At 46.9% G+C, this 13016-nt stretch overlaps 1 protein-coding gene across 4 annotated transcripts in view; it reads right to left on the bottom strand.

Annotated features, from left to right (window-relative positions):
* GBF1 (golgi brefeldin A resistant guanine nucleotide exchange factor 1) overlaps positions 1 to 13016 on the bottom strand; it is a 131566-nt gene that overhangs the window by 46037 nt on the left and 72513 nt on the right. For 2 of the 4 annotated variants that reach the window (XM_054982227.1, XM_054982229.1), the window contains exons 9-10: positions 6814 to 6961; positions 5558 to 5778 (exon numbers count right to left, since the gene is read on the bottom strand). In XM_054982227.1, the coding sequence (XP_054838202.1) occupies positions 5558 to 5778; positions 6814 to 6961 (369 nt within the window). The remainder of the gene's footprint in view (positions 1 to 5557; positions 5779 to 6813; positions 6962 to 13016) is intronic. The other 2 variants (XM_054982228.1, XM_054982230.1) reach the window with 1 other exon arrangement.

The raw sequence follows: 13016 nt of genomic DNA, 5'->3' as shown, positions 1-13016 counted from the left end.
ATGAACAACAGTTACGGTAAGCGAAACCTGTTTTTCATCCACGGTCTTCCTGTGCAGTCCCACATGGGAGATTATAAAGCTTAATACCTGGGTGGAGGTGCCACAGTAAAGTCACTCAAAAATAGAATGCAACACTGCGGTGCCCACTGCAGTCTCCTTCCGGTCCAGGACGTCCAGCGCATAATGCTTGATAAAGGTATCCGCTGAAGCCCACGTCGCCGCTCTACAGATGTCATGCAGAGGAACACCTCTCAGCAGAGCCGCGGATGACGCCAAGGACCTAGTGGAATGGGCATGCACCTCCAAAGGACAAGGTAAATGAGCAGAATCATAACATGTTAAAACTGTTTGAACAACCCATCTCGCAATAGACTGAGATGTCGCTTTCTTTCCCCTCTTTTGTCCTGCAAAACAGACAAACAAATTAGAATCCAAACGAAAAGGCTTGGTACGATCCAAGTAAAAGAGAAGAGCCCTGCGCACGTCCAACGAATGGAGGGCCCTCTCCGCATCAGAAGACTGCATCGGGAAAAAAACAGGTAAGGCAATGTCCTGAGACAAATGAAACTGAGACACCACCTTAGGTAAAAAGTCAACTTTAGTCCGTAAGACCACCTTGTCCGCATGAAACTTCAAATAGGGGGGTTCTGACGAAAGCGCAGCCAATTCCCCCACCCTTCTGGCTGAAGTGATCGCCACCAAGAAAGCCACCTTCAAAGTAAGGTAGCGTAAAGGACAGGTAGCTAGAGGTTCAAAAGGTTTAGACATCAATCTAGTCAAGACTAGCGGTAAAGACCACTGAGGGACAATAGCCCGAACAGGGGGGTACAAATTATTCAGTCCTCGGAGAAACAATTTCGAAGTGTAGTGGGAGAAGACTGATTTCTTGTCTATAGGAGGATGGAATGCCGAAATTGCTGCCAAATATACTTTAACAGAACTATTGGCCAAACCCCCTAATTTAATCTCCCAAAGGAATTCCAAAACCGCAGGCAAAGAGGAAGAGAAAGGGTCCAGATTCCGGCTGCGGCACCACCCAGAAAAGCGTTCCCATTTGAACGCATAGGACTGTCTCGTGGAAAGGCGTCTAGCATTCAATAAAACATGAGCTACAGCTTCAGAAAACCCCGATTGTGAATTATCAGCCACGCTGTCAGTTTGAGTCGTTGAATGTCGTGATGCAAAACCCCGTGCCAGGACAGAAGGTCTGGAACGAGTGGCAATCTGATCGACTGCGACTGCAATCGAAGGAGAGTGTGAAACCAAGGTTGTCTCGGCCAAAAAGGGGCTATCAGTATGACCGTCGCCCCCTCCCCTTGGATTTTGCTCAGAACCCTGGCCAACAGGGGGAATGGGGGAAATGCATAACACAGAGGACCCGACCACTCGACTTGAAATGCATCCCCATCGGACCCGGGGCCTAGACCCCCCCTGGAGCAATAGCGATGGGCCTTGCGATTGTCCAGTGTGGCAAAGAGGTCCAGTTCCGGGAAACCCCACATCGAGAAGATCGGAACAAGGTACTTGTCCCGAAGAGACCATTCGTGAACATCCCGGTGTAGTCTGCTCAGCTGATCTGCTTGGAGATTCTCCACCCCCGGGATGTGTACCGCTCTCAGCCAAACCGAGTTCTGTATGGCCCAAGTCCACAGCTTCATCGCCTCGGTACAAAGGGTCGCCGATGCCGTGCCACCCTGTTTGTTGACATAAAACATTGCAGTCGTGTTGTCCGTCAACACTTGCACTGATTTGTTGCGCACGGTATCTGAAAAGGAGATCAGTGCATTTGAAATAGCCCGAAGCTCAAGGAGATTAATATGTTCCGAGCGTTCGGCCTGAGACCATGTGCCGTGAGCATAAGCACCCTCACAGTGAGCTCCCCAACCCAACAGGGAAGCATCAGTGGTTACGGACAAGTGAGTTTGACGATAGCCAAACTCCACACCCTTAAATAGATTCGCATCTGCAAGCCACCATTCTAACGAGGCCACCACCCGTCGAGGGACTGATAAACGTTTGTTCTGGGAATCAGAGTTGGGAGAAAAACTGGCATTAAACCACATTTGTAATGGCCGCATGAACAGCCTGGCGAACGGAACCACAGCCGTAGTAGAGGCCAAACAACCCAAGAGAGTCTGGATAAAATGAGCTGATTGAAAACGGCAGCGCTGCATCCGAAGGACCATGCCCTTAATCCTGGCCGCCCTGTCTGAGGGCAGGAAGCCAGCATTCTTGATCCCATCCAAGACTACTCCTATAAATTGTACAGACCGTACTGGGGTCAATTTTGACTTTTTCTGATTAACGAAAAGACCTAACCTAAGACATAAATCTAAAGTCAGGGATACTTGGGTAAACACGTCATCAGCAGAACTTCCAACCAGGAGCCAATCATCCAGGTACGGGAAGATTCGACAGCCCTGTAACCTCAGATGGGCCACCACCACAGCTATACATTTCGTAAAGACCCTAGGAGCAGTAGCTAAACCAAAGGGTAAAACCCGGTACTGGTAAATTTTACCATCATAAGTAAAACGTAAATACTTCTTGTGTTCGGGAAAAATGGAGATATGGAAATAAGCGTCCTTCAAATCAAGGACAGCAAACCAGGAGTGTCTAGGTAAAAGGGTCAGAACCATTTGCAAAGTGACCATTTTAAATTTTTGAATTTTTATCAGTTTATTAAGGGCCCGTAGGTCTAAAATGGGTCGAAGACCACCATCTTTCTTTTCCACCAAAAACAGGTTAGAGTAAAAACCGAAGGGGGCAGGATCACAGGGCACCTCTTCAATTGCACCCTTCTGAATCAGGGTGGCCAATTCAGTTAAGATCTCCGTATGAGGAGGTCCGGAAGAAAAGACAGGGAGACTCAGGTAAGGTAAACTCACAAACTCAACTTTATAACCATACTGAACAATATCAGAAACCCAAACATCGGAACCGATGGACAGCCACTCCCTCCAGTAAGCATGTAGCCTGAACCCAAACATAGGCTCAGGTCCCTGTAATTGTCAGAATTGCTTCTGGGCGTGGGGGGCGTCCTTAGCCTGTTGTTGCTGAGAACCAGGCTTGGGACGGTGACCTTGTCTGCGCCTGGAAAAAGATTGCTGAGGGCTCTGGTAACTCCTCTGAGACTGATACGAATACCCCTGATAAGGCTGGTACCGATATGATCTGCCCCGCTGAGAAGATCTGAAGTAAGGTCTGGCGGGATGCTGAGGAGCCTGGTGCAGAACACCATAGGACCGTGCTGTGAGACGATCCGTTCTCTTTTTCGACAGGTATTCATCTGTCTTCTCAGAAAAAAGGAGCGTCCCTTCAAAAGGTAAGTCCTCTACTTTGTTCCTCGTCTCAGGCGGGAGAGCAGTCGTGCGGAGCCACGCAAATCGCCGCAAAACCACTGCAGAGAGCAAGGAACGTGCAGACGTATCGGACAAACTCCTGCTCGTATTAATCTGGTGTCTCGAGAGGCGGGTGGCCTCCTCTTGGATGACACGCAGGAGGGTCCGCTGGTCTTCAGGGAGTTTGGGAAGGAAAGCAGCCACTTTCTTCCACAGGAAGAGCTGGTAAGCCGACATCATAGCCGCATAGTTAGCCACTTTGATGGCAAAAGCAGCAGAGGTGTACAATTTCCTCCCCAGAGTATCAATCTTTCTACTGTCTTTGTCAGTAGGAGCCGACATGGAACCTTGTTTGCCTCTTGCCTGCATCTCCTCAGTGACTAAGGAGGAAGGAGGTGGATGGACAGCCAAGAACGGATGGTTTTCGTCCTTTGTACGATAAAGGCCTTCCACTTTTCGGTTAGTGGCGGGGATAGAAGCAGGCTTAACATTGAGCTTCTTCCACAACTCCACAAAACCATCGATCAGCGGGAAGGCTACGGAAGGAGTGGAACCTGAGTAGATATGCTGGTAGATCTTATCAGTAAATTTCGACTCCGTAGAGGTCGTCTCCAAATCCAGTGCTTTAGCCATTCGCTGAAGCAATTCATTATAGGCCCTGAAGTCGTCCGTCGGCGAAGGTTCCTCCGCTGGGCCAAGTTCAGCATCAGGTGAATCCGAAGGAGGGGACTCATAACTCCTTGGTCGGTTCCGATGGTAATCAACCTCAGAAAGGTGTGGTGTTCCATGCGAGTCGCCATAGGATCGGATCCGAAAGGAAGGAGACATCGATTCCCTTCGAAAAGAGCGGTCCGATCGGAGCGGACTATCCCCCATGTAGTATGAGGCCGCCCGGCCCTCACTGCTGTATCGCTCCCTCGATCGGCTCCGAGTCGGGTACGGGCTGTATCTTCGGCCCGATCCACTCCGATAACTCCGACCCGATCTGATGGACCCGGATTCATGGGAGGTCGATCGCGGACGTCCCGTAGGGGTCGGGGGTTTCTCTACCGGAACCGGGTCCTCCCGGGAAGAGGTCAAGACAGGAACCGGGTCGGGATCCTTACGCCTCTTTTCCGGTGGGTCGGAACCGAGCGCACCCGAAGGGGTCGGTAGCGGAGAGGAGAGTAACTGCTCCAGAACCGCCTTGTCCCTTTTGGAAGAGTGTTTTCTCTTCTTCTTCTTCTTGTCAGAGTCGGACGGAGCGGATGGTTCTCCCGCTGTCTCCGAAGCGACTGCACCCTGAGACGGTGGAGGCGTCGGTCTTGACACCAAAGGTGTCCGGCTCCGAGACGCAGCTCAATCCAAGGCTGGTGCAGCAGATGAAGTCGAGGGCGGTCGGCTCCGAGGGAGCTTCGGAACCGATGGTGCTGGTTCCGACGCGCTCCGAACCGAGGAGGACGAGCGATCTCTCGGTCTCGACTCCGAATGACTCGGGGAAGGTAAGGCGCGAGGGGTCCTCGAGCTCACGGTTTCGGCCGGCCGAGGAGTGGATCCGGGCGCAGCAGATGGAGGTGCCTTCGCCGGAGGGTCCACAACAGACATAGCACGTTGCCACAGCGAGGCGTGCAAACGGTCCGCCCTCTCCGCCCTGGCCTTCGAAGTAAAGGCACGGCAATGTTTACAGGCCTGGGTATTATGGGTTTCCCCGAGGCAATAAAGGCAATTAGAATGGCCGTCTGACCTGGTCATCTTTCGATTACAGGAGACGCATCGTTTGAACAAAGCAGTATCCGACATCGCGAACGAGTAGAAGAGCCAAAAACCTCATCTATCGGCGGCGAAAAGGAAACTGAGGGTATGTGTGGGGCGCTCCGCCTTCTATAGTCCATTTAGGCGGGAAAATGGCCGCGCATGCGCGGTGGAAGGCGAGAGCGCCCCCTGGTGGCTTTGAGCTATAAAAATCTCCGGTATCGGCAGGCCTGCGCGTGCGCAGTCCCCATGTGGGACTGCACAGGAAGACCGTGGATGAACCAAGCAGAATGGAACTGCTTCACCCCTCTAGGAATGTACCCTGTTCAGATGTATGGCTCTGGCTCCTAAGCCCCAGAAATTTCTGAGGTGTGCTCAGAACAAGTGCAAGGACTGTACTGTGCATACATTGAGACCAAGGAGAACAGAAACACAGTGTGCCAACTAGAGAACTGAACATCAAACTGAGACGAAGAAATTCATACCTGGGGGTCTAGCTGCTCTCTGCACATAGGCTCACTTAAAGACATCGCTGCACTGATTCCCAAAGGGTTGACTAGTTGCAAGTCTGTAAGATCTTCTTTTGAGCTCATCTGGGAAGAAAGCTCTACGCCACTGTCAGTAGATGGGCTTACTGCAGAAGATGCAGTTTCCGAACTTCCAGATGAGATGGGAGAAGGTACATCGACAAAACTGACTCCACCTGCTAATAAGGAATGATGGCAATAAGCCATATCATATCTCCATTTCTAAACAGCACAGAGTCCCATTCCCAACTGTACATGCAGAATATGTCAGACTGCTCCTGAGGACTCCACCTGGTCCAGAACGCAGCCGCCTCCCCTCTCACTGGAGTGGGCTGCAAGTGCATTATTATTATTATTTTACTTGATACATTTATACATTATCTTTCTGCCCTTGCAATCAAGACAGTTTTCAGTTCAAAATCATGCCTAGACACAACATAAAAGGAAAAGGTAGACAGAAACAGAGGAAGGAAAAGAAGAAAAACTCAAACCCTTCCTGAGATGCCAGCCAGGCACACCATGAAAAAACCAGGGGAAACTTGTGGGGTGAAGGCCTGGCTGGAGGAGGCGAGCTGCTCTGGTGTTTCCTTTCTTTTCAACTAAATTGATACCAATACGGAAGCCATCGCTTCTGAATACCCCACACTGGAACAAGCTTTGTCCAAAATAAATTAACCAAAAAATTCAGAGACAGAAAAAAACACAGCCCAATGTGGGTTTTCCCCCCCCTCCAAACATACTTTTTCTCAAATACCTTTCATGAAACAAATAGAGTTTACAACCTAGTGTAACAGCTGGGACCTCTTGCGATTAGGATTTCCAACCTCCAAGTAGGGCCTGAAGTTCCCCCGTAATTACAATGGATCTCCAGGCTACAAAAAATCAGTTCCCTCGGAAGAAATGGCAGATTTGCAGGGTGGACTCGATAGCATCACGTCCCTGCTGAGATCTCTTCTGCTCTTCAAGTACCGCCCTCAAATTTCCAGGAATTTCCCAAGATGGAATTGGCAGTCCTAGTTACAGTTCCTTCTCTAAACTCTATTTTTACGATAACTTCCAAACGTTATTTCATGTCAATCTGACCATGGTTCGATATCACTATAGTTATGCATTTTGTGGCTGCAGAATCATGACAGGGTGTGTTTCTCGTATTAAAATAAAACACCCTCAATCATAAGCCTAAGCCACACAGTCAGAGTCAGCTTTCCGTTCACCTGTTATGTTGCCTGACATGCCTGTGCCGTTGGAAGTAGGCTGCTCTGATCCTGGAGATGCTTTGGTTACGTGGCAAGAGGTCCGTGGTGATCGCTTCTGCTTCTTCCATTTTGACGAGTCGCTCATTCCTCCTGCTCTCATTTTCAACTGTGAATACCAAACATATACACACAAATCTCCTATAACCATCCAATTTCAAACAGGCAACAGCATTCTATTAGGTTAAACCTAGGATCATGCCAGCTCCCCAAGCATATTATCCACAAGCCTTGTGCATGATTTCAGTGTATAAGTATATTAAAAAGTTGTTACTCTGATATTTTAAAGGCAGGGTTGCGCTGCCATATCTGTCTTTACAAACACATGGATGAAAAACTCTTTTTCTTTAAGAACAGAATGAATTAAGCCTATTTGTTACACATTCACCCATGCACTAAAATCTATAGTCACTTTAACTTAAGGTTCATGTCTTGACTTATGCCACAAGTAAGCAGTAGTTGTACAGACTAAGACATAACACTGGGCAGGCTCCATCCAATCCCAGTTTGTCCCAAGTCTTTTTCTTTGCTGTTCAAATGCTCAGAATAGAACTGTGGCTGCAATCTGAAAGACATCTAGTCAGATGAAAATCCCAACTAAATTCAGTAGCACTTACTCCCGGGTAAAAGTGCACAGAATTAGAACCTTAGATAACCAAGGTTATCAAGGGATGACTTGAGCAGGGGGGATGCAATTTGACTATTAGACCAAAAGAATGGGAGGGAACCCCCTCTTCCTTGACTGAATCTCAGAGCAACTGAAAAAAGCAGCTGGCTGCCCCCCTATATACAAGTGGACAGAGAGGGAACAAGCCCACGGGAAGCACACACAAAACTAATCAAAGAATTTACAAAATTGTATTCAAAGTGCAAGTGCTATAAATAGTGGTAATTCATACATATATCAATTTCATTCACATTATCTCATTCCATATCCATAACAAACTGTACAGGGAACACCTTCACAATTGTACATCCAACAATCGGGCATAAACACAAACTGAGTCTATTGTAGATTCCTATGCAAAATCTTGTAAAGATTCTTGTAAAGATTTTAAGCAAGTAAACTTAGCCATTGTGCACCGGGCTTCAAAGATTGATGATGAATTAACATTAGATTAAGCTTGTTCCTCCCATAATGAAGTGAACAACACGCTCCTGATGAAGGTGCTACGAAATCTGCAGAGTTTAGCCGGCCCCAGACTGGGCGTGGTTTGAGAGTTTGTTCCTCATTTCAAACGGTGACGCTCCCTTTTCATCTGGGAAGTTCCAGGAATTTGCTTGTCCAACACAAGATTTTGCATAGGAATCTACAATAGACTCTGTTTGTGTTTATGCCCGATTGTTGGATGTACAATTGTGAAGGTGTTCCCTGTACAGTTTGTTATGGATATGGAATGAGATAATGTGAATGAAATTGATATATGTATGAATTACCACTATTTATAGCACTTGCACTTTGAATACAATTTTGTAAATTCTTTGATTAGTTTTGTGTGTGCTTCCCATGGGCTTGTTCCCTCTCTGTCCACTTGAATCTCAGAGCAGACGTATTCCTTCCAAGGTACGGAGCTCTGTCTAAGAGGAAAACAATGCTGTTTCTACATTGCAAGGAGATGAATGAGACATCAGTAGAAGGAAGATTTAACTCACTGCCCCTCACCACCACCTCAGCTCTCTATGCTATAACAACATAAGAGAAGTTGTCCTGATTTGAATTTAGCAGGACTCCTCTTCTTACGGTGGTATGAAGGAAGGGGACGTCAAATTACATTAAAAAGCCAAACCTATGGGATCATAGAGTGAATTCTGAATAGAGAAGAAGAATTTAAATAGCGCTGTGCCACTCAACAGCCTCTCCTTGCCTTCTTCCCAGATCGCAGCCATTTGGAGCACAGGAACAAGCACAAACTCAAAGACCTCCTGACACCCCTACTTGCTTTGGAATCTTTCAATAACTTGTGTTACCAGAATTCACTTCCCTCCAACTAAACAGGCTTTCTAAACCCTATCACTAGAAACAGTCAGACGATTATAATCATGTCAGCAAACATTAACTTTTTGACGTTACATAATTCTTCAGAAGAAAAAAATGAAAGCACACTGAAGTATGATTTTTTTTCAAGACCTCAATGCAAAACTTTTCAACTACTATAACAAGGATATGCAATATATGCCATGGAGACTCATATATATTTTACTTGGGTGTCTGCAGATTCATTTGTAAAGGAGTTTTAAATTTTTTGTTAGAGGTAGGGTATACAGGTGAAGGGAGTCAGCTCTTACCTCCTCACCTCACTGTGTCATGTTGCCTTAAGCATTATTCTTTCGGCCTGGCACCGATACTTAATATGGTTTATGCTTAACAGCAAAAAAAGTTCTCCATATAATCGAATGCAATGAGGCGAGTAAGGAAAAGGGAGAAGTGAGAAGGTAGCAGAGTTAAGCTCCCATCCCTCACATGCTCTTGTTTTGCACACGGATGGGCAGACACATGAATAAATTTATAGACTCCCATCATGTCAATTTCAGGCCAAAGGCCAAGAGAAGATCTCTGTAATTTAACCAGAATACCTCTCACTAAGTAGATCCTCCACACTAAATTTAATTTAAGTGCAGACTTTATAATAGTTGGATGCTGAAAACCTAAGATGCCCCAAACTATTAACTTCATAATAAAAACCAGTGTCCAAGGCTCCCAACATTCCACCATACTTGATCAGGACCAAGAAAAAGAACCGAGGACAAATATGCTGTAGTGGTTACAATGGTTACAGTGTGGCGAAAATGTCTGACTAGAATTTGGGAGTCCCAGGTTCAAATCTCTGCTCTGCCATGGAAGCTTCTTGGTGACTTGGGCCAGCCCCTCTCTCCCTAACTAACAGTGCAATTCTGGAGGGGAGGGAGAGCTCAGGAAGCCAACTAGGAGGTACGACAGCGTATCTCCCACTTATGCCACCGTATCCCCTTCCTACGACAGCGCAGCAGCCTGGCACCACTGTTTCCAGGTTCCCCACTGGTGCTTGGTTGTGGTGGCTGAGCACAGGTGGAACCAGGGCAGCGGGCCAGGGGCAAGGTACGAGTTAGTCTGCTCCCTAAGCCATATCGGGCATGGGAATGCCTCCAACAGCAGCGGAAAGCTACACCTAGAAAAAACAAGGCACAGCTCATAGGCGCCCATTGTAAGGCAAGTCACCCCTGGCCCCACCCAAGCTGCTCGGTGGAGCATAGAATGCCAGCTACCACAACAACCAATCTGCTCACACCACTGCAGCAGCTGAGCCCGTTTCCCAGAAGGCTGTTAGCCTGTAAGAAAGAGGCTGCCCTCTTAATATAGTACTGTGGTTCAGAGATTGCTTTAAAATAGACAGAAAAATTTTGTTTCCACATGTATATTTAAAGAGGCATGCTCCTCCCTTACCAACATTCTTCCATACTCCTCTCTTTCTGTAACTCCAGGTCTAGCATCAATGGATAATACCTGAACTACCATGTTGATATAGAGACATTCACGAGATTCTAAGAGTCCCAACCATAATTTTGTGTGAAGACTGAATACCAAAGGCAATTCTTCCTCATAAGAACTATGAAGGAATCTGCATAATTAATTAATTAAATTTATTTATTTATTTATTTATTTATTTTGCCTTCTTAATTGCCTTCCCACGCCCCATCTGGGGAGGAGCTGTGGCTCAGTGGCACAGCATCTGCTTGGCATGCAGAAGGTCCCAATTTCAATACCTGGCATTTCCTGGTAAAAGGATCAGGTGATAGATGATGTGAAAGACTTCCACCTGAGACCCTGGAGCCACTCTGAGTAGACAATGCTGACTTTACGCTATACAAATGTCTTGATATGAAGTTCCTGGCAAGGCTTTCCTGACAGGTTCGAAAATGAAGAAATACCCTGTGTGCTGTCATTTCAGAAAGGATTCCCAGTCAACCATGGCCCCCAGTAAGAGCTTTGGAAACCTGAGACTCATCTGGTGGGGGAGAGTGCCATCAAGTCATAGATGACTTATGGCGGCCCTGGCGGGGTTTCCATGGCAAGAGAGTAACAGAGAGAGTTTGCCGTTGCCTGCTTCTGCAACCCTGGTCTTTGTTGGAGGTCTCAGGTCTCGTTTAACAGACCTTACACAATTTCAGAAATTATTAGGATATAGCCTCCCTTATTCTAAAGCCATCTTGAACTCATGCAACACACGAAAGCTCATGAAATTTACATTTCATGCAACACGCAAAAGCTCATGAAATTGACATTTACAGTCAGACTCCCTTCTCAACAGGCATGGCTACCTATCTTCCTCCTCCCAAGCAACGTCGCCAGTTCAGTACATTATATACCCGTCCCCACACCAAAGGTATCCAAAGGGTGGTCCCATGCTAGTGCCAATAGATTTAACCTAAGCTCTGGTCACTGATAGTATCTGCCATCCCTGGTTTATGTCGTCTACAACTTCGACATCAGGAGTTTGCATATTTGCAATGCTACGCAGCAAGTGGCTCTTTGGCTTGCTCAGGAAAGTTTTCCTCCCAACATGATACCACACAAACGCACAGCTCGCTGCATGCATTCTCCCCGAAAGCCATGCCGCGTTAGAAACAGGAAGGAAAGCTTTTGCCGCACAACACAGATACCACCCACACTGTATGCAGAAGGGAAGGAGAGAAAGAGAGACCTTCAGTTTCTGAAAGAGCAGTACTCTCTCTAACTGGTTCAGGGCTTTGGACTGTTCCCCACTACAAAGTTCCAGTCTGCTGAGAAGATATGGAGAAATCTGTGAAAGACAGTCACATGTATGGTTTGAAAAAAGGAAAAGGAAACTAAACCCAAAGAGAATCAATGTAACAATTGCAAGGGATGAAGCTAAGCACGTAAGACAAAGACAGACAGGACAGTAAGACTGGAAACCAAAGCCCTACACAAGCTGCAAAAAGCCACCAACGGGTCCGTGAAAAGCTCTCATGCAGCATTCTGTAAGCATCCACTTACAGAAACCCATTCAAGCTTTTACGGCCAATACTTTCTTCATGGGACACATCTTTCTCTTGAGCAGAGCCTGCCTCCGTACTGGATAAACATTTACAAGCACAAAGCACCAAAATCCCCCCCCCCCATAACACTGATCCTGCTGGTACTAATCCAGCCGAGCCTATAACAACAGAGCATTTTCTAGTCAAGGAAGAAACCTTCGCATTCCGTTTTTCGGTTGGCTCTCTTGGTCACCTGGGAAAAAGTGGAGGAGGAGAAAAAAGAAGGCAGCACACTTGGATACCCAAAACCGTACGTGCCCTTTTCTTCTTCTACAAAGGAAAATGCATGACACGATAGGAAAATGGCTGCTATGTACTTCTTATTAAGCGTCCAACTGAACCCAACAAGGAAGAATATAATCTAGGCCCCTTTCTCACTTCTCCCTTTGCATTTATTTGTTTCATTTATATCCCGCTTTTCTCCCCAGTGAGGATGCAAAGCGGCTTATCATCATTCTCCATTTTATTCTCACAACCACCCTGGGAGGTAGATTAGGCTGAGAGCACGTGGCTGGCCCAAGGCCACCCGGTAAGCTTCCACGGCAGAGTGGAGATCGAACGTGGTCTCCCAGATCCTACTCCGACACTCTAGCCACTACACGTGCTCATCTCTTCCCATTACGCCCACCCAACCTGCGAAGACACAAAGAAGCAGTCAGAAGGCCTGTTCTTCTCTTGTACGGCTGCAAGTGCTAGCCACCACAAAACCAAGGCCTGTCTATTTTTTGCTTATCGAACCCTGGAAAAGCACCACTCAGACTGACAGCGCTACGTAAATAATAAAATCATTAAAAAGCTTCGGGATCAAGTATCTCTTCCTGTTCCAGTTTTGTTTACATAAACCCTCTACCTTTTTTCAGCTCTCCCTGCTGCAGCTGTTTAGAAAGAGGAAAGAGTAATAAGAACTATGAAGCGTTCATGGACCCTTTGGAGTAAAAACTGAAACAAAAGAAGCTGAGAGAAAATATCAGTGACTAGAAAGAGGCAAGAGCATTGCCTGGCAGAGGGGCTTTCATACATCCTTCTAGGCGACGTGGTGTTGCTGGAAGCTGTATCCAGAGTCACAAGGGTATCAATAAACACAGCCCGGTTTCATTTCTTGGATAACAACAAACACAAGATTCCAAGCT

This window comes from Eublepharis macularius, chromosome 6 (genome assembly GCF_028583425.1).
Source record: "Eublepharis macularius isolate TG4126 chromosome 6, MPM_Emac_v1.0, whole genome shotgun sequence".
In the NCBI taxonomy this organism is placed as follows: domain Eukaryota; kingdom Metazoa; phylum Chordata; class Lepidosauria; order Squamata; family Eublepharidae; genus Eublepharis; species Eublepharis macularius.
The sequence above is the reverse complement of the archived record's forward strand: the minus strand, read 5'-3'. Positions and strand labels throughout refer to the sequence as shown.